Consider the following 26,841-nt stretch of genomic DNA (forward strand, 5'->3'; position numbering starts at 1 on the left):
CAATAGGCATTATGTGACCGCTGATATTAACATTTGGGGCAAAAGGACAGCATAGGTCCTCCAAAATGCCATAAGATCCTGTTGATGCTTTGCTGACCATATTCCTGGAGGAAGGTGGTCTGGCAGTTGGGCTGATCCTGGAACATGAACACATGCTCCATAGACATCAGCAAACACCCTATTTTGACATCTCAGGTAGATTTTTGTGCCAGTTCTGCTTCTGAACTTCAGGTGTTCTGGCTCTGATGGATTTGTAGGGGAGGCCTTGTGTCCTTTGAGTCTAGCCAATCACTGTAAAATGTCCTTTGTCTCTTCTCTTGGCTATGCAGTGTGGATGATCCCTCTTCAGACTTCTAAGGATTCTTTGCTGCCAGCTTTTTTTCCTCTAACATGTATGTCTTGGTCTGAGAAAATGTGAATTTCTTCTTGCTTTAAATCTTGGGAAATAGAGGTCTAAAGAAAGAGTATACACAACTGTTATTTATGGTTTCAACTCCTGGGAGGAAACAGGGCCATGTGCTTTATGTCTTTCTTGTTTAATTGCTAGGAGTCATTCAGAATTCATGAGTTGACTTAATTTTTCTTGGGTGAACGTACTAAGAAAAGATTCAAGTCTGCAAAATGCTGCCAATTCAACTCTTAAATTATGCATTTTACATGTAAATATTGCAAATTGTAAGATACTTTAAATGAATTTTTAATTGAGTATTTAGCATTAAAGTGTAAATTCCTGCCCAGAATTTCAAACATGGAAATACACTCTAACAAGAAATAGGGTTTTTAGGGTTTTTTTTTAATAAAATAGAAAAAAAAGAAGCATTTAAAATGTGAAACACACCCATTTCCTTCCTTCTTACTCTTTCTAAGAAATTCTCAATTATATTCAGTTGAATCCGTATGTTAAATAGGAATCCTGACACACAATCACAAAGCAACTTTTTGTCTTCCACATCTTTTAAAATTTATTCAAGATCCAGTTTTTCTAGGTGAAAATTTAAGCAGGTTACACAACTTTTCTGATCATTCCTATGTTAAAAATAAAGCAAAGCAAGAAAATCTCAATTTATACACAGAAATATATGTGTAGTTCTCAGAATGCCAGTGACCCACCCTCTAGTCCAGAGGTCTGCCTCCAGCTTCTTTCTCCTGGAAGGCTCATTTTACAGCTCTGTGGGACAGAATCTAAGGGAACCCACATGTGATCCACTCAGATGCCCTGTGCCCTGACATATTCAGGGAAAGTAGCCCCTTTTGCTGGGTGGGAATGGAATGGAACTTATAGCACACCACAGCTCTCCACAAAATCTGTTTCCAGACATTCATGCCTGACCCATTTATTCTCTGTGTAGTCATAAAAGTTATATAGCCAGTTTTCAGCTGTCTTTGTACAAATCCTTCAGGGTAGTTGATCTTAAAACTCGCTTTGAATGGGCATCATCTACAGAAAATCTACAAACAACAAATGCTGGAGAGGGTGTGGAGAAAAGGGAACCCTCTTGCACTGTTGGTGGGAATGTAAATTGATACAGCCACTATGGAGAACAGTATGGAGGTTCCTTAAAAAACTAAAGATAGAATTACCATATGACCCAGCAATCCCACTACTGGGCATATACCCAGAGAAAACCGTAATTCAAAAAGACACATGCACCCCAATGTTCATTGCAGCACTGTTTACAATAGCCAGGTCATGGAATCAACCTAAATGCCCACTGGCAGACGAATGGATAAAGAAGTTGTTGTACATATATGCAATGTAATATTACTCAGCCATAAAAAGGAACGAAATTGGGTCATTTGTAGAGACATGGATGGACCTAGAGACTGTCATACAGAGTGAAGTAAGTCAGAAAGAGAAAAACAAATATCGCATATTAACGCATATATGTGGAATCTAGAAAAATGGTTCAGAGGACCCGGGTGCAAGGCAGAAATAGAGACATAGGTGTAGAGAACAAATGTATGGACACCAAGGGGAGAAAGCTGGGGGTGGTGGTGATGGTGGTGGGATGAATTGGGAGATTGGGATTGACATATATACACAAATATGTATAAAATAGATAACTAAGAAAAAATAGCTTTTAAAAACTCTTGCTTTGATATCTCATATCTTATATCTGACATTTTAAGGTGTTGGTTGACTTTCAAAATTGTCTTTCATAGAGAATTCTGATAGCTAAAGAGCAAAGTAGACTTTTAATGTTAAGTTCTGTATACATGAGACTGAGAGTAGAGCAGATATATTTACAAATAAATTGAGTTTTTATTGCTCAGTGTTGGTTCTGTTGGTAAAGAAGTATCTCTTCACCTTAATCATACTATAAGTAATCGTATCATTTGTTTTTAGAGTTACGGTCTGTGGAAGAGTTTGGAATAGTAGAAAATATACTCTATCAGAAGTCAGAAGAAATAGGTCCTAATCTTAAGACCTTTGGCAAGGCTATCTCTTTGGACCCTAGTATCTTCGTGCGCAAATTGAATTAGATCAATTAAACAATATATATTTGTTGAGTTCTTATTGTGTGCTTACAGTAATGGAGTTACTCTGGAGTTAATGTACCTCACAGTATTCCAAGGATGTTATCTTAAATAATCACACTGATGAAAGTATGATTACAAGTTTGAATAGTGTTCAGAATAACAGGAACACTGCTCTATGAGACCCTGACCTAGGCTGAGGAGTCAGGAAATGCTCGTCTGTGAGAAGGTAGCACTTGAGCTAATATGAAGAATGAGTAGCAGGTAATATATTAAGTAAAAGATTGGGTGTGGAACAGAGAAGATCAGAGGAAAGACAGAGGACAGAGCAAAGGCTGTGATGGAAGTAGTCAAGAGAAATTTTGTTGGTGAAATGGATCAGATTTGATCGTGGACTGGGTTTGGGAGATGATGAGAGAGTAGAAGGAATCAAGAAAGATTTCTAAATTTCTGACTTGTCCAACTTGATGGCTAGTTGAGCCATTTGCTAGCACAGGGAACTCTAAAAAGGAGCCAGATATACAGGGGACACAGGCATGGTGGGGAAGATCAAGAGTCTGATCTTGGATGAGTTGACTTGAGGTATCTTTGAGATTTCTGTGTGGAGATGTCTAGGAGGCAGTTGTATATAAGAGGAGAGGTTTGGGTTAGTTAAACTTGGAAGCCACTGGCTTGTATATGAGAAATGAACCCATGATAGTGAATGAGAGTCTGCAGGGAGAGAGTCTAGAATAAGAAAAGGCAGCCGAGGGCTTCCCTGGTGGCGCAGTGGTTGAGAGTCCGCCTGCCGATGCGGGGGACACGGGTTCGTGCCCTGGCCTGGGAAGATCCCACGTGCCGCAGAGTGGCTGGGCCCGTGAGCCATGGCCGCTGAGCCTGCACGTCTGGAGCCTGTGCTCCGCAACGGGAGAGACCACAACAGTGAGAGGCCTGCGTACCACAAAAAAAAAAAAAAAAAAAGAAAAGGCAGCCGATTGAGGAATGCCAACATTTAATAGCTGGGTAGAGAAGGGAGAAACAGCAGAAGAGATTGAGAAGTATCCAGAGATATGGAAGGAAAACCAGAAGTAAATTACATCACTGAAGCTAAGGGAAAGCTGTGTTTCAAGAAGGAGAGGGGAATGGTCATCACTGCTAGATGCTACTGGGAGTCCAAGAATGAATTCAAGAGTCATGGAGCCATCAGGAGGTCTCTGGGAAACCTAGGGAGAACTATGTTAAGAAGTAATGGTGGCAGGAGTGGATTGAAGACTAAATGTAGAAGAGTCTGGAGAGAGGGCAGTCCCTGGAGGGAACTGTGGGGTGGAGGGAGGGAGGAATTTTGTTTTAAGTGGAAATAGTTGAGTATGTTTAAATGCTGTCAGGAAGTCTCCAGTGCAGAGCAAGAGGCTGAGGCTACAAGAGAGGGGACAGTCTATGGTAAGGTTACTAAGGAGGCCAAGAAGATGAAATATAAATTATGCTCACCTGAGAGGCTGGCCTTGGATGAACTTCTCTAATCTAAGAGGAGGGAGGAAGAAGAGGGTAAGGCAGATCAAAGCTGACTTGGAGCAGGAAGTTGAGGGAGTTTTTATCTGATGGCTTTATGTAAAAGTCCATACTAACTTAAAATTTGGTGATTGTATAATATAGTAGTGATGATAAAAACAAACATTTATGGGGCTTCCCTGGTGGCGCAGTGGTTGAGAGTCCACCTGCCGATGCAGGGGACACAGGTTCGTGCCCCGGTCTGGGAAGATCCCACATGCCTCAGAGCGGCTGGGCCCGTGAACCATGGCCGCTGAGCCTGCGCGTCCGGAGCCTGTGCTCCGCAACGGGAGAGGCCACAACAGTGAGAGGCCCGCGTATCGAAAAAAAAAAAAAAATTTATGGACTGATTTCTGTGTGTTATATATGGTCTTTAAGTATATGTTCTCTGTAGATAAACTGTCTGGATTTGAATCCAGAGCTTACCATTTCCTTGAGCTATGTGACCTATAGCTGGTTTTTATTCTCTCTGGGCCTAAATTTCTTATGGATAAGAAATTATATATGAGGTATAAGATACTTTATAGTATTAAATGAGTTTGTGTGTGTATACGTGTATGTACATATATATGTTTATATATAGTGCTTCATGTGGACTCGCTGTGTGGTCAGTGTGCCCTAAATGTCAGCTAGCAATAGTGGTGTGGTAATGGTCACTGTCAGCCGTCAGCATCTGGTATTGCCCTCATTCCCTTCTAACGATGTGATGATGGTATTAGCCCTATTTTACAGGTGAGGCAATGGAATCAGAGAATAAGTGACTTATTTGAGGCCACACAGTTAAGTAGATGAAAGAGCCAGATTTCAAACTAGACCTATCCAGCTTCAAACCCATACTTTTACAAGTTCTGAAAGCAGCTTATCTAGAGTATTTATTCTACGCCTATCTCAATGCTTGAGATTTCAGGGTTAACCTTATGTAAAAATGTGAGATAAATAAAGTCAGTCTTTCACAGCTTCTGCCACCCTGGAGGCCCGCCCTCTGCCAGCAGACCTGCTCTGTTTCCCTCAGCTCCCACCCCGATCCTGTGAATCGACTCTTCCTTTACTGGAATCCTATCGTATTTTGGTAGTTTTCCCATCTACATCTTTATCTTTCATTCTTAGTCGATATTGCCCTTTTTTTCTTTTTAAAATTTGTGTCAAAGATTGTGTGAGTTCAGCTTAAAATTAGTAAATTGAGGCTGGGGGGTATATGTTATCCTGTATAATTAGTTTAAGGGGCGGCGTATTCCCTTCACTTCTTCCTTGGAGTATTATCTGAAGAATGAAGTGATGGAGGTTTTTTGCCAGTTTGGTTTCCACACTTACTTTTAAAAATCTCCATTGCATTTATCACAAGGATCATAACAAATATCTTCCGTTAACCCACTTCTACCCATGAGGTGACTTGTTCCTGCCATTGCCTGTTCCATGCTCAAGTAACCTCCACTTTCTGCCTCTTAGCACCTGAGGTTCATTCAACTTTCCTTTTTAAAACTTAGAGACTGTCCCTAATGTTATTTAACTTAGAGACTTTTCCTGATGTTATCAAGTGCTTTATATTCTACCACAGATGGCTCATTTTATGAAACATTTTATCCTGTAAATTTAACTCCTAAGGGTGTCATTGGACTATATGTGAAGAACACAAAGTTTTATGGAAGGAAGGTGTTATGTATGTTTATTTTTTAAACAAATTGTAATCATAACAGTATGTTATTGTGTTACTTTTTTGGGCGAACTGAGGTAATATCACTTCAAAATAAAACAGTTTGAGATACTGACATGGACAATGTATTTTTCATAGTTAGAATAGCGTCTTAATTGGATCCCTCTGACCTATTTTAATCTCCTCTTATTCCCATATTGTACTATAGTCCCAGGGGGTAGGCCTTCTTTTCAGAAAAGATAACAGTTGATTTTGACTTGTCAGGAGTTAACTCTGGTAAGTTACTGTTTTCTTTTTTTTTGAATTTTAATAGCAATACTGAGGTATAATTTACATTCCAAAGAACTCATCCATTTAAAGTATAAAGTTCGGGCTTCCCTGGTGGCACAGTGGTTAAGAATCCGCCTGTCAATGCAGGGGACACGGGTTCGAGCCCTGGTCTGGGAAGATCCCACATGCCGTGGAGCAACTAAGCCCATGTGCCACAACTACTGAGCCTGTGGTCTAGAGCCTGCGAGCCACAACTACTGAAGCCCACGTGCCTAGAGCCCATGCTCCGCAACATGAGAAGCCACAGCAATGAGAAGTCTGCACACCGCAACGAAGAGTAGCCCCCGCTCGCCGCAACTAGAGAAAAGCCCGCGTGCAGCAACGGACACCCAACGCAACCAAAAATAAATAAATAAATTTATTTTTTTTAAAGTATAAAATTCTATTATTTTTAGTAAATTTATACAACCATCAAAACAATACAGTTTTAGAAGTTTTCCATTGCCCTAGAAAGTTCCATTGAACCTATTTGCATTAATCCCTTTTCCCTTCTCACTTGTCCCATGCAGCCACTGATTTGCTTCCTGTCTCTATAGATTTGCCTTTTCTGGATGTTTCATATAAATGGAATAATACAGTATGTAGGCTTTTGAATCTGCCTTCTTTCACTTAGCAAAATGTTTTTGAGAGGCTCATCTATGTTGTAATATGTATCAGTAGCTTGTTGCTTTTTATTTCTGAATAGTATTTCATTTCATGGATATACCACATTTTGTTTATCCATTCATCAGCTGATGGATATTTGTATTATTTCCATTTGGAGGTATGATATCAATAATGCTGTTATAAGCATTCATGGTCTTTGTGTGGACATATATTTTCATTTTACTTGGGTAGATTCCTAGGAATGGAATTTCTGTAAGCTTGTTCCAAGTAAGCTTGTTCCATGTCTGTGTTAAACTTTTTAAGAAACTGAAACTATTTTCCGAAGTGACTGTACAGTTTTACATTTCCACCAGCAGTGAATGAGGAGGATTCCAGTTTCTCTACATCCTTGTTCAGCACATGGTTTTGTCTTGATTATAACCGTTCCACTGGATGTGTGATGATACCTTATTGTGGTTTTAATATGCAGTTTCATAGTGAATAATAATGTTGAGCAGCTTTCCATGTGCTTGTTATTAACCTTTGTTGAAATACATACTCAGATGTTTTGCCCATTTAATATTAGGTTGTTTGTCTTTTTATTATTGAGTTGTAATCATTCTTTATATATTCTGTATACAAGTCCTTTATCAGATATGTAAGTTACAAATATTTTTTCCCAGTCTATACCTTGGCTTTTTATTTTTTTAATTAAGTCTTTTGAACCACAGAAGTTTTTAAAAATTTTAATCAAGTCCAGTTTATTAATTGTTTTCTTCTACGGTTTATGGTCCTGGTGACATAACTAAGACCACTTTGACTAATCCAAGGCTGCAAAGGTTTTCTTCTGTGTTTATTTCTAGAAGTTTAATAGTTTTAGCTCTTACATTTAGGTCTATGATACATTTTGAGTCAATTTTTGTATATGCTGTGAGGTAAGGGTCTGAGTTAAATTTTTTGCATATTAATATTGAATTGTTCCAGAATCATTTTTTGAAAAAACTATTTTTTCCCTCATTTAATTGTCTTGTGCCTTTGTTGAAAAGCATTTGATCATAAATAAATAGGGTTTATTTCAGAACGATCAATCCTGTGCCATTTGTCTGGTGCTCTGTCCTTATGCTAGTATTACACTGTCTTGATTGCTATAGCTAATTTATAGCAAATTTTGAAATTAGATAGTGTAACGTCTCCAAATTTGTTCTTGTTTTTCAATATTCTTTTGGCTATTCTAGTTCTTTGCCTTGTCATGTGTTTTAGAATTAGCTTGTCAATATCTGCAAAAAGCGTGCTGCGATTTTGATTGGCATTGCTCTCCATCGTAGATCTATTTGGAGAGGATTGGCATCTTAAGAGTGTTGATTCTTCCAACCCATGAACATTGCATATCCATTTATTTAGTCTTATTTGATTTCTTTCATCAGCATTTTATAGTTTTCAGGATATAGATCTTGAGCATATTTTGTTGGATTTATATATAAGCATTTAATTTTACAGTGTGTTATTGTGTAATGATTCTTTAAAATACTTTCAATTTATTTCTTATCCCTTATCACCGTTAAAGCTTTGCTTAGACCCTGTCAGTTGAATTTTCCCAATCTGTATTTGAATCTGGCAAATATCAGATACTGTCTTACAAAATAGAATGTGTCTTCTAATATTTTTCCTTTACAGTTTCTAAGAGGTAAAAGGTTGAAAAATTTTTATTATTTTGACTCAGTGAGTGGTCAGTAGATGTTTAGTAAGACTGTCATATCAGTCTGTTTACATTACTGATAATATAAAACACACAGACCTTTTCTGAAGAGATTTGGTCTATCACATAACCTCTTTGTTCCTCCTTCTGTAGGTGTTGCAGCTTCCCTGGAAGTCTCCGAGAGCCCTGGGAGTGTCCAAGTGGCCCGGGGTCAGACAGCAGTCCTGCCCTGTACTTTCACTACCAGCGCTGCCCTCATTAACCTCAATGTCATTTGGATGGTCATTCCTCTCTCCAATGCGAACCAGCCTGAGCAGGTACTTCTGTTCCATCCTGTGCTACCTCTGAAATCTTAATCTTTTCACAAGAGGTGGGTAGGAAAGCATCTTGAGTACATATTTGATTTCTAGAATAAGGTGATACTTCCACTGAACCTAAGCTGTTTTAAGTTCGACTCCTGTATTATTAGTCAACTATCAGAAGAAGCTATCCTCTTTGTAAAAGATTTTTTTTTTTAATTAAGAGATGTCAAGGGGATCCTTCTGAGGATTTTATGTAGGAACCTGGAATTTCATCAAAACACATTGCTGACAGGAAATACAGAGACAGAAAAAGCAAAGTATATTTTGACAGGGAGGGACTAGCACTAACATAGGTGGATGAGAGAGTACTTTTTAAAGATAGTGATAGGGCTTCCCTGGTGGCGCAGTGGTTAAGAATCCGCCTGCCAATGCAGGGGACACAGGTTCGAGCCTTGGTCCGGGAAGATCCCACCTGCCGCGGAGCAGCTAAGCCCGTGCGCCACAACTACTGAACCTACATGCCACAACTACTGAAGCCCATGCACCTAGAGCCCACGCTCTGCAACAAGAGAAGCCACCACATTGAGGAGCCCGTGCACCACAACTACTGAGCCTGCACTCTAGAGCCCACAAGCCACAACTACTGAAGCCTGCGTGCCTAGAGCCCATGCTCCATAACAAGACAAGCCACTGCAATGAGAAGCCTGTGCACCGCAACGAAGAGTAGCCCCCGCTCGCCACAACTAGAGAAAGCCCACACGCAGCAACGAAGACCCAATGCAGCCAAAAATAAAAATAAATTAATTAAAAATAAATAAATAAAGATAGTGATAATATTAAGGAAGTAACATTAGGTAGTAGTACTTGATTTTTTTGGTTAATTGCACAAGTATTTTAAAATAAACAAAGCCAGGCACACTAGATCTCTTCCAAGATTCTCAAATAAATTAGGGTACATGAAAATAGAAGCTACTACCTAATAAGGTGTATCAGTTATAGGTGAAAGATCCCATAATATGTGATACCCACTGCAGAAAATAGTCCTCAGAAAATTAGTGAATTGTGAACATGACTATACCTTCATTCCCCAAATTAACTTATTTCTGTTATGAAGCTTTTCGGCTTCAGTAAGCTTTTTACTACCTAAAAATATTTGATAAGCTAAGTTTTCTGATAGGAAATTTAAATTGATATATTTAACAGTAACCTCTTCTATTTCCTTAATCCATGGAACTTTAATAATTAGACTGAGCCTTTGAGATCATTTTGTTCAGCTTCATCATTTTAAGAGTCAGTGATACAGGCAACAAAAGAGTTGACCACAGTCTGCCAGACATTTAAAGTAGAGCTAAGATAAAACCAGGTACCTCACTCTCAGCCCAAAGGGCTTTTTGCAGTACCACTCTGAGTCCTCTCCCATGAAGAGTTAACTTTGGTAAGGAAATTGACATAGGTAAGCAATCATGGACTCATAACTCTTCTTCCCTTTTATAGCGTTCACTTATATTCAGTCTATAACTGTGAGCTATCATTTTGTGACCTAGTAAGCATGAGAATGGCAGTGTTAATTTTTTTAACATTTTTTCTGGAATTAATTTTTTGCACTGGTGAAAGTATTTATGAACTAATAGTAAGGTATCATAAAATGCACTTTCTATACTCTGTTGAGTTAGGTAAGGATACGATGTTATTCCAGTTTGGTATGTAAGAATTTAGAATCCCTGATATCTACAGATAGGTGCTGTAGTACAAAGTTGGTGACCTAGAGGGGTGGGATAGGGAGGGTGGGAGGGAGGGGATATGGGGATATATGTATACATATAGCTGATTCACTTTGTTATGCAGCAGAAACTAACATAACATTGTAAAGCATTTATACCCAATAGAGATGTTAATAAAATAAAATAAAATGAAAAAGAAAAAAGAAAGCCCAACAAATAATTTAAAAAAAAAAGTTGGTGGAGCTTCCCTGGTGGCGCAGTGGTTGAGAGTCCGCCTGCCGATGCAGGGGACATGGGTTCGTGCCCCGGTCTGGGAAGATCCCACATGCTGCGGAGCGGCTAGGCCCATGAGCCATGGCCGCTGAGCCTGTGCGTCCGGAGCCTGTGCACCGCAATGGGAGAGTCCAAAACAGTGAGAGGCCCGCGAACCGCAAAAAAAAAAAAAAAGTTGGTGACAACTCTAATATTAGAAATATAATTTTCCAATGTTTGGTATAGTCTGCTGTTTACTAGATAGTTATTGTTTTGTGTCTAGAAGGAGATGTAGTGGCCAATTTATTTCTTTTGCTTTCCTTTGCAGGTCATTCTGTATCAAAGTGGACAGATGTTTGACGGTGCCCCCCGGTTCCATGGTAGGGTAGGATTTACAGGCACCATGCCAGCCACCAATGTCTCTATCTTCATTAACAGCACCCAGCTATCAGATACAGGCACCTACCAGTGTTTGGTTAACAACCTTCCAGATAGAGGGGGCAGGAATATTGGGGTCACCGGTCTCACAGTTTTAGGTGAGTGACAGGAAATGTTGCAGCTACCTTGGCTTTACTTACGAATTTACTCTCAAGCATATTTACTTCTGCCAGTTTTTCTGTACTCTCTTTCTGCTTGTGTCCTTTTCCTTTCCTCTCTCCTTTCAGCTCCATCTGGACTCTGCTTCTCCATGCTTCTTCCACATAGTCTCCCCACCCATTACTCCATTTCAGGTGGCTCTGGAAAGCTTACTTGTTAAATGACTTTTCCTCAAGGTGGAGAAAGGTGGTATAAAATACCATCAAAAGTGGCCTCTCACTTTTCCTAAGCTTTTATAGGATAGGACTTATTGTTGAGAGCAAATTAAATCAAGAACAATTGATTATAAGCAGGGAGCAGTGGTTTTCGCACACGTGAGAATAAATTTACTACTACTTCATATCTATGTAATGCTGAGTAGGCCCCCGACAGTTCTAAGCTTTCACCTCTTGTCCTGGAAGAATTTTAATAATACTTCCTTTTACTCTCAAAAGCATCCTTGTTTGAACGAGAAATTATATGATCAGTTTGGTCTTAATATTGAGATCAAATAGATTTAGAGTCTTTTCCAAGGTTTTATAGACCATGAACAACAATAAAGTTTAGCTTAAAATTTAGGTCTCTGTACTCAAACCAGTATTCTTTCTATTATACCACACAGATAGACTATCTCATGCTAAATTAAATTCATTCTGTGCACGTTTTATTTCTCACTTGCGCTGCTTCTGAAATAAAGCGCTGCCTCCTAAATGGCTACTTGTGATAGAAGTGGCTAAATTCAGTTCATCTGGGGAGGATGAGAAGTGCTTAGAGAAGCCTGATGCTCTGGACTGTCCTCCATCCTACTGAAGTCTCAGAATCAGCTCCAGTATTCCTTGGTACATTCTCCCCCTTTTCCCTTCCACTGTTGAGTCACTTGAAGATACCCGTGTTGGGGGTTCTTGCCATTTTCCTTCTTTGGGCAAGAAAATGCTATAACCCTGGCGCCTTGTTCTCCCAGTCTTCAAACAGAATAAGAAAACCAAGGACAAGTGGAAGATTTCTGTCCTAGAACTATTATTCATTCAAATATATTAAAATTATATAGACTTTAAAGCACTCTGAGTACTGAATAGAGAGTACTATTGGAATTTAACATTATTTTGACTCTTATACCTGTAGTTTAGGTAGTGAGCTTCCCACATGATCCACATTTATTTTTTCATTTTTTAAAGGAAGAAAAAAACCCTGTAATTTATCTTATAGTCAGTACTACCTTCAAATAATTATTTTGGCTTTCCCCTCATAGCCTCATGGTGGCAATGTTTAAAGCAGTAAATTGAGATTGGTTTATCCCATCACAGCAGTTAAGATTCCCTGAGATTTTTCAGTCTTTCTACCTAACCCTTTCATTGTTCTCTCTTCCCTCACCCATTTTCTTTGCTGGTTCCTCTGTGTGGTGCATTCATTTTCCACTCATTCATTCATTTTTGCAAGGTTGAACAAGTCATTAGCATTACAAGTGCATCATCACTTGTATTTAAACTCTACTGTATGCATTACCCAATATGAGAATCCAAGCCATGGGCTTAGTTTATATTTTTATTTGCTTGCTTTTTCACTATAAACTATCACCTTCTTCCTTTAGTATTCTTTTGTTTTTTGTATTTTTTGTTTCACATCCTTTGTGTCCTTATCTGTCTTAATGATTATAAAATGTCCAGTGCATTACTATCAAGTAGTAGATATACTTGAACCTTGCTCTGTCTCCTCCCACCATAAAACAGAAGTTGGTATAATGTTGGTGTGTCTGGTTTTGTTTGTAAAGTAACAAAGAACTATGGTAAGGTGGTCTTAGCCGAGAGTAGCCGGCAGGGTAAGTGGATGCTCTTCCTTGAAATATCTTCTTTACAAGGGGGCTCTTTCATCAATTAAAAAATTTTAATTGTGGTAAAATATAACAAAATTTACCATCTTAGCCAATTTTTAAGTGAACAGTTTAGTATATTCACGTTGTGCAACCAATCTCCGGAACTTTCTTCAACTTGCAAAGATAAAACTTTGCTCATTAAATGACATTTCTCCCTCTGCTCAGCAGCTGGAAACCACTGTTCTATTTTCTTTTTCTATGAATTTGAGTACCCTAGGTGCTGCATATAAGTGGAATCATACATTATTTGTCTTCTTATAACTGAATTATTTCACTTAGCATGTTCTCAAGCTTCATCCATGCTGTAGCATGTGTCAGAATTTCCTTACCTATCAAGGTTAAATAATAGTCCATTGTATGTATGCACTATATTTTGTTTATCCTTCCATCCCTCTATGGACACTTGGGTTGTTTCCACCTTTTAGCTGTTGTGAATAATGTTGCTCTGAACATGTGTGTATTCAGTAATGCTTTTAAAAGCAATATGTTGACATGAAGGATCTTAAGAATTCTTTGAATACTTCTTTGGAGGAAGAAGAGTGAAACTAAAACCATAAGGTATCTTAAAGATATAATCAGAGGGTGTCGCCCCTTATACATATTTGCTCCCTGCCAGCTGAAGTTGTAGGCCCTGCACCTATGGCCAAACCTGTGCATCGTACATACCATTCACTGGCTTTGCTCATGAGGTAGTCTTCTGGTATGTGTCCCCAAAACAGTGTTACCTGAGGTCCTAGTGCTGGATGTTGATGTCTCCTCGGTCATCATTTGACTCTTGGTAAATGTATTCCTTATTGCTTACCCTTCCTATTATAGTTCCTCCTTCTGCCCCACACTGCCAAATCCAAGGACCCCAGGATATCGGCAGCGATGTCATCCTGCTCTGTAGCTCAGAAGAAGGCACTCCTCGACCAACTTACCTTTGGGAGAAGCTAGACAGTAGCCTCCAACTACCCCCAACAGCCACTCAGGGTATGTACGGCGTTGCTTCGCGCATTTAATTCATTATCATGGAAAATTCTGACTCGCAGGCTCACAAAGTAATTGACTTTAATAGAGTTTGAAAAATAACACACTCTATTTGTAACTGCTGAAAAAGCTATCTGGATCGTTTTGTGTTTTCAACTTTAAAGAGAATAGAAATATCTCCTTTCATCTTCGCAATGCTGCCTTTATGAAATATATCTTATCCAGTGGTAACTATATATTGAAATTCTGTCCCTTTGTAGTGAAGACTTAAAATAGCTAATTGGTAGTTTCCTTGAATTGTTAACTGTAAGACAATCCTTGAAGTTTATAACTGAGAATCTACTTCCTACTTAAGAAAAAACTGCCTAATTTAGTATGAGAAACATCAGCATGGTCATGAGAGGCTTAATCATCCTGTTTTCAGCCTCAAGTCTAATTAGAGGAGGAAGATGGGAAAGAGGAGGAAAAGGCCTCAGATCATGGGAGATCCAGGAGTTGATCACACCAGATAGGTAAAGATGGAGGAGGCATGAGTATCACCGATGGTTTTCTGCATGTAAATCCAGCTGCTTAGATTTGATATTAAAGGAAACACCCTTGAAAAATTGAGGAAAATTTATGAAATGAGGGAAATTACAGAATTATATATGTAATTTTTATTTCAAGAGAATAAAATTTAGCAGTCTTGTGTGTTGCATCATCTCTAATACAGAGCATGTCTCTTCCAGCATTCTCAGGGCAGATTTTCAAATCTTAACTTAAGGAGTTGGCAGTTAATGGAGAGGCCCCAAACAACCTTAGTTATGCCTGATAAGTTTGAATCATATTTTTGGTATAGACCTGTCATGGAAAGGAAAGTCCTAAGTTGTATGGTGAAGTTAGAAATTAAAGAACCAGGATCACCAGCCTCTTAAGAGCTTTTAAGTTTCCTTTAAGAATCCCCACAGAAATTATTAATGGACCTTCCCATCACTTTTTAGTTAACCTAGCCTAGTATTATTTTAAAAAACTTCTTTTCAACATAATAACTTTTGGGTTACTCTAATAATGATTACTGCAATGCTGTTGTTCCCTACTGATTGTTCATTGCTAGATTTTTTAGCCATACTGTTGGCTAAATAGCTTTTTTTTTTTTTTGGTGGACTAATCTGTTAATATTACCATTGTAAGTGCATGTTTAAATTAGCTCTTGTCTTGAAATCCTGAAAACTATATTCAAGTTCTAGATTTTCCAGTAACTATTTCTGTGACAGTTCACCTCTTTGTTGCCTTTTTGTAAAATAAGGCGATTTAACAATATCATCTCCAAGGTCCTCTGTATCAGCATTAAGATTCTATGATTTAAAAAAAAAGATGGTGCCCCAGTGAGAGCCAGGCAGGGAGAGAAAGCCAGAGACGGTGCCCACTAGGCAGCAAGTCTAGCTGAGCGCTACCTCAGATGCCTGCCCCTCAGGCCGAAGCTCCAGGACAAGCAGACCAGCCTCCCCAATACGAGGTCTGGGCGCCCAGTGACTGCTTTGCACTGGTCCCTGGAGCAGCATTGCCTTTGAAGATATGTATGTGTTGATAACAAATGACTGATTCTGGACCTGAACAATGGAAGCCACAGAATGAACAACATACCTGAGCAAGTTACACTATCAGTTTTGTTGGAGAGACCTTCAAGATGGCGGAGGAGTAAGCGGTGGAGATCACCTTCCTCCACACAAATACATCAGAAATACAACTACATGTGGAACAACTACAGAACAACTACTGAACGCTGGCAAAAGACCTCAGACTTCCCAAAAGCCGTGTGACTGACAGGGTCTTGGTGCTCTGGCCGGATGTCAGGCCTGTGCCTCTGAGGTGGGAGAGCCAAGTTCAGGACATTGGTCCAGCAGAGACCTCCTGGCTCCATGTAATATCACACAGCGAAAGCTCTCCCAGGGATCTCCATCTCAACACTAAGAACCAGCTCCTCTCAACAACCAGCAAGCTCCAGTGCTGGACACCCCATGTCAGACAACTAGCAAGACAAGAACACAGCCGCACCCATTAGCAGAGAGGCTGCCTAAAATCATAATAAGGTCACAGACACCGCAAAACACACCACCGGACACGGTCCTGCCCATGAGAAAGACAAGATCCAGCCTCATCCACCAGAACACAGGCACTAGTTCCCTCCACCAGGAAGCCTACACAACCCACTGAACCAACCTTAGCCACTGGGGGAAGACACCAAAAACAATGGGAACTACGAACCTGCAGCCTGCGAAAAGGAGACCCCAAACACAGCAAGTTAAGCAAAATGAGAAGACAGAGAAACACACAGCAGATGAAGGAGCAAGGTATAAACCCACCTCACCAAACAAATGAAGAGGAAATAGGCAGTCACCTGAAACAGAATTCAGAGTAATGATAGTAAAGATGATCCAAACTCTTGGAAATAGAATGGAGAAAATACAGGAAACGTTTAACAAGGACCTAGAAGAACTAAAGAGCAAACAAACAATGATGAACAACACAATAAATGAAATTAAAAATTCTCTAGAAGGAATAAGTAGTACAATAACTGAGGCAGAAGAATGGATAAGTGACTGGAAGATAAAATAGTGGAAATAACTACTGCAGAGCAGAATAAAGAAAAAAGAATGAAAAGAAATGAGAACAGTCTTAGAGACCTCTGGGACAACATTAAATGCACCAACATTCGAATTATAGGGGTCCCAGAAGAAGAAGAGAAAAAGAAAGGGACTGAGAAAATATTTGAAGATTATAGTTGAAAACTTCCCTAACATGGGAAAGGGAAATAGTCACGTCCAGGAAGCGCAGAGAGTACCATACCAGATAAATCCAAGGAGAAACACGCCAAGACACATATTAATCAAACTATCAAAAATTAAACACAGGGCCTCCCTGGTGGCGCAGTGGTTGAGAGTCCGCCTGCCGATGCAGGGGATATGGGTTCGTGCCCCGGTCTGGGAGGATCCCATATGCCGCGGAGCGGCTGGGCCCGTGAGCCATGGCTGCTGAGCCTGCGCATCCGGAGCCTGTGCTCCGCAACGGGAGAGGCCACAACAGTGAGAGGCCCGCATACCACAAAAAAAAAAAAAAAAAAAAATTAAACACAAAGAGAAAATATTAAAAGCAGCAAGGGAAAAACAACAAATAACATACAAGGGAATCCCCATAAGGTTAACAGCTGATCTTTCAGCAGAAACTCTGCAAGCCAGAAGGGAGTGGCACGATATATTTAAAGTGATGAAAGGGAAAAACCTACAATCAAGATTACTCTACCCAGCAAGGATCTTCTTCAGATTCGATGTAGAAATTAAAAGCTTTACACACAAGCAAAAGCTAAGAGAATTCAGCACCACCAAACCAGCTTTACAACAAATGCTAAAGGAACTTCTCTAGGCAGGAAACACAAGAGAAGGATAAGACCTACAATAACAAACCCAAAACAATTAAGAAAATGGTAATAGGAACATACATATCAATAACTACCTTAAATGTAAATGGATTAAATGCTCCAACCAAAAGACATAGACTGGCTGAATGCATACAAAAACAAGACCCATATATATGCTGTCTACGACAGACCCACTTCAGACCTATGGACACATACAGACTGAAAGTGAGGGGATGGAAAAAGATATTCCATGCAAATGGAAATCAAAAGAAAGCTGGAGTAGCAATTCTCATATCAGACAAAATAGACTTTAAAACAAAGACTATTACAAGAGACAAAGAAGGACAATACATAATGTTCAAGGGATCAATCCAAGAAGAAGATATAACAATTGTAAATATTTACGCACCCAACATAGGAGTACCTCAATACATAAGGCAAATGCTAACAGCCATAAAAGGGGAAATCGACAGTAACACAATCATAGTAGGGGACTTTAACACCCCACTTTCACCAATGGACAGATCATCCGAAATGAAAATAAATAAGGAAACACAAGCTTTAAATGATACATTAAACAAGATGGACTTCGTTGATATTTATAGGATGTCCCATCCAAAAACAACAGAATACACTTTCTTCTCAAGTGCTCATGGAACATTCTCCAGGATAGATCATATCTTGGTCACAAATCAAGCCTTGGTAAATTTAAGAAAATTGAAATCATATCAAGTATCTTTTCTGACCACAACGCTATGAGACTAGATATCAATTACAGGAAAAAAATCTGTAAAAAATACAAACATATGGAGGCTAAACAATACACTACTTAATAACCAAGAGATCACTGAAGAAATCAAAGAGGAAATCAAAAAATACCTAGAAATAAATGACAAGGAAAACACAATGACCCAAAACCTATGGGATGCAGCAAAGCAGTTCTAAGAGGGAAGTTTATAGCAATACAATCCTACCTTAAGAAACAAGAAACATCTCAAATAAACAACCTAACCTTACACCTAAAGCAATTAGAGAAAGAAGAACAAAAAAACCCCAAAGTTATCAGAAGGAAAGAATCATAAAGATAAGATCAGAAATAAATGAAAAAGAAATGAAGGAAATGAAAGCAACGATCAATAAAATTAAAAGCTGGTTCTTTGAGAAGATCAACAAAATTGATGAACCATTAGCCAGACTCATCAAGAAAAAAAGGGAGAAGACTCAAATCAATAGAATTAGAAATGAAAAAGGGGAAGTAACAACTGACACTGCAGAAATACAAGGATCATGAGAGATTACTACAAGCAACTCTATGCCAGTAAAATGGACAACCTGGAAGAAATGGACAAATTCTTATAAAAGCACATCCATCTGAGACTGAACTAGGAAGAAATAGAAAATATAAACAGACCAATCACAAGCACTGAAATTGAGGCTGTGGTTAAAAATCTTCCAACAAACAAAAGTCCAGGACCAGACGGCTTCACAGGCGAATTCTATCAAACATTTAGAGAAGAGCTAACACTCATCTTTCTCAAACTCTTCCAGAATATAGCAGAGGGAGGAACACTCCCAAACTCATTCTATGAGGCCACCGTCACCCCGCTACCAAAACCAGACAAAGATGTCACAAAGAAAGAAAACTACAGGCCAATATCACTGATGAACATAGATGCAAAAATCCTCAACAAAATACTAGCAAACAGGATCCAACAGCACATTAAAAGGATCATACACCATGATCCCAGGAATGCAAGGATTCTTCAATATATGCAAGTCAATCAATGTGATACACCATATTAACAAATGGAAGGATAAGAACCATATGATCATCTCAATAGATGCAGAAAAAGCTTTTGACAAAATTCAGCACTCATTTATGATAAAAAACTCTCCAGAAAGTAGGCATAGAGTGAACTTACCGCAACATAATAAAGGCCATATATGACAAACCCACAGCCAACATCAGTCTGAATCGTGAAAAACTGAAAGCATTTCCTCTAAGATCAGGAACAAGACAAGGTTGTCCACTCTCACCACTATTATTCAACATAGTTTTGGAAGTTTTAGCCACAGCAATCAGAGAAGAAAAAGAAATAAAAGGCATCCAAATCGGGAAAGAAGAAGTAAAGCTGTCACTGTTTGCAGATGACATGATACTATACATAGAGAATCCTAAAGATGCTACCAGAAAACTACTAGAGCTAATCAACGAATGTGGTAAAGTAGCAGGATACAAAATTAATACACAGAAATTTCTTGCATTCCTATACACTAATGATGAAAAATCTGAAAGAGAAATTAAGGAAACACTCCCATTTACGACTGCAACAAAAAGAATAAAATACCTAGGAATAAACCTACTTAAGGAGACAAAAGACCTGTGTGCAGAAAACTATGACACTGATGAAAGAAATTAAAGATTATACAGACAGATGGAGAGATACACCACATTCTTGGATTGGAAGAATCCAAGTCATTGTGAAAATGACTGTACTACCCAAAGCAATCTACAGATTCAGTGCAATCCCTATCAAACTACCAATGGCATTTTTCACAGAACTAGAACAAAAAATTTCACAATTTCACACCTGCTGCGGCTGGCAGTTGTGCATCATGAAAGATGAGCCAGAAGAGGCGAAGCTAATTTTGCATGATGCTCTTTATCTTGCCTATAAGAGTGATAACAAGAAGGCCATCACTTACACTTATGATGTGATGGCCAACTTATCATTTATACGGGGTCAGCTTGAAAATGCGGAAAAACTTTTTAGAGCGACAATGAGTTACTTGCTTGGAGGGGCCATGCAACAGGAAGACAATGCAATAATAGAAATCTCTCTAAAGCTGGCCACTATTTATACTGCTCAAAATAGACAGGAATTGGCTGTTGCTGGCTTTAATTCTGCATTTCAGCTCTAGAGGAAAAAATTGAAAGAGAAAAGGAATTATCAGAAGACACTTTGTCAGTGGAAGAGAAAGCCAGCACCCATCTCCTCTTGGGCATGTGCCTAAACACCTATGCCCTCTACCTTCTGTTCTCCAAGCAGCCATCACAGGCACAGAGGATGTATGAAGAAGCTTTACAGATCTCTGAAGAAGTACTAGGAGAAAGACACCCACAGACCATCGTGCTGCTGAGTGACCTGACTACCACCCTGGATGCACAGGGCCGCTCTGACGAGGCCTGTGTTCACGCACAGAGGGCATCAGACCTGGCAAGACAGGTGGAGCACCCTGAGCTCCAAGTGATGCTCAGTAATCTGGCTTCAGCCCTGATGCACAGAGCACGATATGCACAAGCAGAAGAGATCTACCAGGAAGCACTGAAGCGAGCAAAGCTGAAAAGAGTTGAGGTTTCTGTGCAGCACATCAGGGAAGAGCTAGCTGAGCTTTCAGGAAAAAGTAGACCTTTGTCGTAACCTTACCAAGCTCTAGACCCCGTTTTGTAGGGAACACCTAGTAACACCTCTTATTCCAGTCCCAGCAGCACCGTAATCATTGGCTTAAATCCTTTGTCCTTGATACTCAAGTCCCCTCAACTTAGCCTTGGTGGAGGACAGGCTGTATACACTGTATACACGGCCACTTCTGTTGTGCAAAGAAAACTTTCACCCCCACCTGATTTTGCGTCTAAGGACAGGTGTCAGTTGATGCTTTCCATTGTAACAGATGGTTGCTTAGGTGCTGTCCATGCTGGTCTGAGTATAGCTCTAGATTAAGAGAGGCCAGTTTCCCTCTGGGGTAGAGACTGGTATTTCAGCCAGGCATCTCTCCCATAAGATTTTTGTCCACCGATTTGCTGCCTTCTCTTATTTTATCAATACCTGGCAGACCAGAGCTACCGGTCTCATGGCAAAGGGGGATGATGGTGAGTTATTTTCTCTTATCATCTATCTCCTGAAGCCCAGTGTGGGATTTAATGCATAAAAAAGTAATATCTTGGCCTGCCACCAGCATCCAGCATGAAGTTTTAAAGTGGAAATCAGGCACTTGAAAGTATAGTGCCCATTTGATTATAAATAAAAGTTAACTGTATGTTTTCGTATGTATCTGGTTATATACAACTATGAAAAAAGGAGGGCAAGGAATGACGACCTCCTGCATCCCTGCTCTCTGAGCATTCACTCCTCTGCATCCAGTCACAGGTGTCCCCAAACCCTCTGACTCCGAGTGGGGCCCTATAGGTGTAGTGTTGAAAGTGTCCCAGTTGCTCTGATGTGTCCTACTGGCGCTGTAGAAGAACCAGTGCCCTGGACCCTAGCTCTGGCTTTTGGAGTTTGGGTCTTAGTATCTTCGTGTGTAGTGAGATTGTCTCTTAGCCCTGGGAGAATGCATTTGGTGGATGACCTTACCTGGATAGGCTGCTGTGTTGAGAGCTTTATCACACTGCCTCAGAGTGTGTAAAGTACACAACACAGGGGGCATCGATGATGTTTTCACCCCAGCAGTTCTGCAATTTTTCTAGGTACCATGAAGGAACCCTGTTGTTGCTGATATGCCTTTGTGGGCGGGGTGGGTGGGTGGGCAGGATAAACTGATAGTTTGGGTTCCTGTGTACATACTGGGAGAACCCTTTCATAATAAACTAGACACTCTGCAATAAAATAAATAAATAAAATAAAATTATGTCACAATAAAAGTTACCAAAAAGTTGTCCTCATATAGTTTACATGTGGATACTAGATATTGAGTAAATTTAAAACCAGCATCCTGTGGAGGTATACTTTGATTTTATACAGAGGAATAATAAAGTGGATTTAGTATTGTTCTTTTGGTATATAAAACTTTGAATTCTAAAATAAGTGAAAACTATGTTTGATGGATATTATCTGAAGCAAAATATAGCAGTCTGGGCAGTGTTTCATTAGGCCTGTATAGTTGGCCCAGGTCCCATTAAGTGGAAGCATAATGCATGAGACAGTTCATCAGCCTCTGCATCAGTGGGTTCTCAACCAGGGACAGTTTCATTTGGCAATATCTGGAGACATTTTCGGTTGTCACAGCTGTGAGGAAGGTGCTACTGGCAGCTAGTAGGTAGAGGCCAGGGGTACTGCTTAACATCCTATATGCACAGGTCAGCCCCCACAATAAAGAATTATCCAGCCCCAAATGTCAACAAGTGAATTAAGTTAATAGATTTTTCAAACATTAAAACCCCCCTCCATTTCTGGAATAAAGTCTATTTGTGATTAGTTTTTAATAAATTGCTAATATACAGTATGCTAATATTTTAATAGAACTTTCTCATCTGTGATCATAAGTGAGAATGGCCCATATTTTTCTGTCTTGTGTTATCCTTCATTGAGTTTTAGTATCAGATGATAAAATGAGTTGGGCAGTTCTTCCTCTTTTTCTATTCTCTGAAACACTACGAATAAGACAGAGGTGTTATAGGACAAAGAAGACAGTGTGTTTGGCATGGAGTAAGCAAGGCAGAGAATAGTAGGAGCTATTTTGTCCAGTTACAGGTGCTACAATGGGGGTATGTATACATATATATTTCTTAAAATTTATATTTGTTAGTCATATTATTCAAATACTTTATATCTTTACCAATATTTTATTTGTTTCAGCTAGTATTTTATGTGAGAGATTTGTTTAAAAATCACATAGTAGGATTGTGGATTTGTCAATTATGCCTTCTTTTTTTAGCCTATCCTGGGCGTCTGTTGCTTATAGGTTGTTATATCTCACTGTTTCTCTATGCTTAATATGCATTTTTGTGTTATTTTAACTGATATCAAAACCCCTGTAGTAGCTTTCTTTGGTTAATTCTTATTGTTATGTTTCTCTTTTATGGTTCATTTACTTTCGGGTTTCCATGCTTTATGTTTTAGGTGTATCTCTTGTAAACAGCATGTCTGGATCTAGTTTGGTTTCCAGTCTACAATCTGAGAACATTTTTCCTTTGATTGATTGAATCCATTTACATTAATTTTGATAATGGATATACTTAAGTTAATTTCGAATACCATATTTTATGTTTTCTATTTACCCAGCTTTTTCTTTTACACCCTATCCCATACCTTCTACTGATTATTTCGATGTTCTTTATAAATTATGCATTTTTTCCTTCATGGTTCCTAAGAAATCTTCTGTTGTCCTTATCCTTTCATAATTTAATGCAGCAAAGAGAGATGATTAACTCTCCTGCTTGCTTGAGAACTCTGTGCAGAACCTGATATGGAGATCATAGATGGAACATCTTAACTATCACTGTAGTCCAACACTATCATGTTACAAGGGAGGAGACTGAGGCCCAGAGAGGATACCAGGTTTGCCCAGAGTCCACTGATAGAAAGCACTGCCATTCTCCTGCCAGGCTGGGAAGCCTCAGGAATCTTGATTCTCCTTCTTGGACTCCTGCTCTGTTTCCCTTCCCAGTGAGAGTGTGTCCATTTTTCTCTCATGGGGAGCAGAAAAGTCTTCAGCCACTTAATTTGCCCAATAAACAGGGGCTTATTTCCTCTTCATCGAGATGTTATTCTGACCAAAGATAAGATTTCCCCTCTATTTTGCCCTCAGACATAAAGAAGCTAGTCCTATGCAGTGTTCATTACTCCCTCTTCTGAAAAAATTAAATATGAGCGATTATCATAACTGTATTCATTTGTTCATACATTCATCCATTCTTCTAGTGTGTGTGTGTGTGTGTGTGTACACATACACAGACACAACACTTATTCTGTGCAACTGCTTTAGGGTAGAGTGTTGGGGAAGGTAAAGGAATATAAAAATAAAGAGATATATCTCCATTCTAGAGTTCACTGTCTAATGGGGGAGACCAATATAAAGAGATAACTACAGTGCTATGTATTTAATGCTATAAAAGTGTTTATAGTGCTATAAAGTTAAAATGATAGAAGTATTAATTCTCCCTGAAGAGTTTAGGAAGGACTTTATAGGGAATGAAATTCCTGAGAAGAAAAGGATCTTAAGGGATGAGTAGATGTTTTACCAGGTAAAAGTGGTTATTATCAATAGAGAGAACCATGCATGCAAAAGCTTACAAGCATAAAAGTTTGACTTTTTTGTTGAAATATAGTTGATTTACAATGTTATATTAGTTTCAGATATACAACGTGGTGATTCAATATTTTTATAGATTATACTCCATTTAAAGTTATTATAAAATATTGGCTATATTTCCTGTGTTGTACATTACATCATTGTATCTTTTTTATATATATACACCTTATAGTTTGTACCTCTTAATTCCCTTCCCCTTCCTTGACCCTCCACCAACCACTTTCCCCACTGGTAACCCCTAGTTTGTTCTCTGTATCTATGAGTCTGTTTTGTTATGTTCATTCATTTGTTTTATTTTTTAGATTCCAATATAAGTGAAAACATACAGTTTTTGTCTTTCTCTATCTGACTTACCTCACTGAACAATACCCTCCAGGCCCATCCATGTTGTTGCAAATGGCAAAATTTCATTCCTTTTTATGGCTGAGTATTCCTCTGTGTGTGTGTGTGTGTGTGTGTGTGTGTGTGTGTGTATTCCCCTCCACCACATCTTCTTTATCCTTTCATCTGTTGATGGACATTTAGGTTGCTTCTATATTTTGGCTATTGTAAATAATGCTGCTATGAACATTAGGTTGCATACATCTTTTTGAATTTATGTTTTCATTTTCTTTGGATATATACCCAGCAGTGGAATGGCTGGATCATATGGAAGTTCTATTTTCAGTTTCTTTGAAAAACCTCCATGCTGTTTTCCATAGTGGGTATAAAAATTTACATTCCCACTGACAGTGTATGTTCCCTTTTCTCTATATCCTTGCCAACATTTATTATTTGTTGTCTTTTTTACAGTAGCAATTCTGACAGTGTGAAGTGATAGCTCGTTGTGCTTTCGATTTGCATTTCCCTGATGACTAGCAATGTTGAACATATTTTCATATGTCTGTTGGCCATCTGTATGTCTTCTTTGGAAAAATGTCTAGTCAGGTCTTCTGCGCAATTTTTAACCAGGTTGTTTGCTTTTTAGATATTGAGGTGTATGAACTGTTTATGTATTTTGGATATTAACCCATTACCAGCACGCCATTTTCAAATATCTTCTCCCATTCAGTAGGTTATATTTTTCATTTTGTATGTGGTTTCCTTCACTGTGTAAAAGCCTTTAAGTTTAATTAGATTCCATTTGTTTATTATTGCTTTTGCTTCCCTTGCCTAAAGAAACAGGTCCAAAAATATTGGTAACACTTATGTGAAAGAATGTAAGTAAGTCAGAAAGAGAAAGACAAATACTGTATGCTGACACATATATATGGAATTTAAGAAAAAAAAATGTCATGAAGAACATAGGGGTAAGACAGGAATAAAGACACAGATCTACTAGAGAATGGACTTGAGGATATGGGGAGGGGAAGGGGAAGCTGTGACAAAGCGAAAGAGAGGCATGGACATATATACAGTACCAAACGTAAGGTAGATAGCTAGTGGGAAGCAGCCGCATAGCACAGGGAGATCAGCTCGGTGCTTTGTGACCGCCTGGAGGGGTGGGGTAGGGAGGGCGGGAGGGAGACGCAAAAGGGAGGGGATATGGGAACATATGTATATGTATAACTGATTAAATTTGTTTAAAAAAAAAAAGAGTGTATTGCCTGTGTTTTTTTCTAGGAGTTTTATAGTTTTCAATCCTACATTTAAGTCTTTAATCCATTTTGAATTTATTTTTGTATGTGGTGTGACAAAATGTTCTAATTTCATCTTTTTACAGGTAGCTAGCTGTTCAGTTTTCCCAACACCACTCATAGAAGAGACTGACTTTTCCCATTGTATATTTTTGCCTCCTTTCTTATAGATTAACTGACCCATGTGTGCATGAGTTTATTTCTGGACTCTCTATTCTGTTTCATTGATCTATGTGTCTTTTTTTTGTAACATACTGTTTTGATTACTGTAGCTTTGTATTATATTCTGAAGTCAGGGAGGATTATACTTCCAGCTTTGGGGTTTTTTTTCTCCCTAAAGATTGCTTTGGATATTAGGGGTCTTTGGCAGTTCCATATGAATCTTAGGATCATTTGTTTTATTTCTGTGAAAAATGTCATGGGTATTTTGATAGGGATTGCATTAAATCTGTAGATTGCTTTGGTTAGTATGGACATTTTAATAATATTAGTTCTTCCAATCCATGAACACAGGATATCTTTCCATATCTTTGTATCATGTTCAGTTTCCTTCATCAGTGTGTTATAGTTTTCTAAGTATAGGTGTTTCATCTCCTTGGTTAAATTTATTCCTAGGTATTTTATTCTTTTTGATATGATTATAAATGGGATTCTTTCTTGTATTCCCTTTCTGATAGTTTATTATTGATGTATAGAAAAGAAGCATATCTCTGTATATTGATCTTATATCATGCAACCTGATTAAATTCATTTATTAGTTTTAATAGTTTTTTGGTGGAGAATTTAGGGCTTTCTATATACAGCATTGTGTCATCTTCAAATAGTGACAGTTTTACTTCTTC

At 38.8% G+C, this 26,841-nt stretch overlaps 2 protein-coding genes across 5 annotated transcripts in view; both read left to right on the forward strand.

The window, feature by feature from the left end:
• IGSF11 (immunoglobulin superfamily member 11) overlaps positions 1-26,841 on the forward strand; it is a gene marked incomplete at both ends in the record, with an annotated part of 143,457 nt that overhangs the window by 103,180 nt on the left and 13,436 nt on the right. For all 4 annotated transcript variants that reach the window (XM_079704222.1, XM_079704224.1, XM_079704223.1 and 1 more), the window contains 3 exons: positions 8,421-8,584; positions 10,871-11,078; positions 13,805-13,960. In XM_079704222.1, the coding sequence (XP_079560348.1) occupies positions 8,421-8,584; positions 10,871-11,078; positions 13,805-13,960 (528 nt within the window). The remainder of the gene's footprint in view (positions 1-8,420; positions 8,585-10,870; positions 11,079-13,804; positions 13,961-26,841) is intronic.
• On the forward strand, positions 19,901-20,773 carry LOC307053141 (tetratricopeptide repeat protein 19, mitochondrial-like; the record flags this gene model as incomplete). The annotated part of the gene is given in 2 exon segments (XM_079704453.1): positions 19,901-20,249; positions 20,255-20,773. Coding segments are annotated over 2 exon segments (801 nt in total). The 5' UTR covers positions 19,901-19,967.

The sequence above is a fragment of the Hyperoodon ampullatus genome (assembly GCF_949752795.1).
Source record: "Hyperoodon ampullatus genome assembly, chromosome: 5".
Classification (NCBI taxonomy): Eukaryota; Metazoa; Chordata; class Mammalia; order Artiodactyla; family Ziphiidae; genus Hyperoodon; species Hyperoodon ampullatus.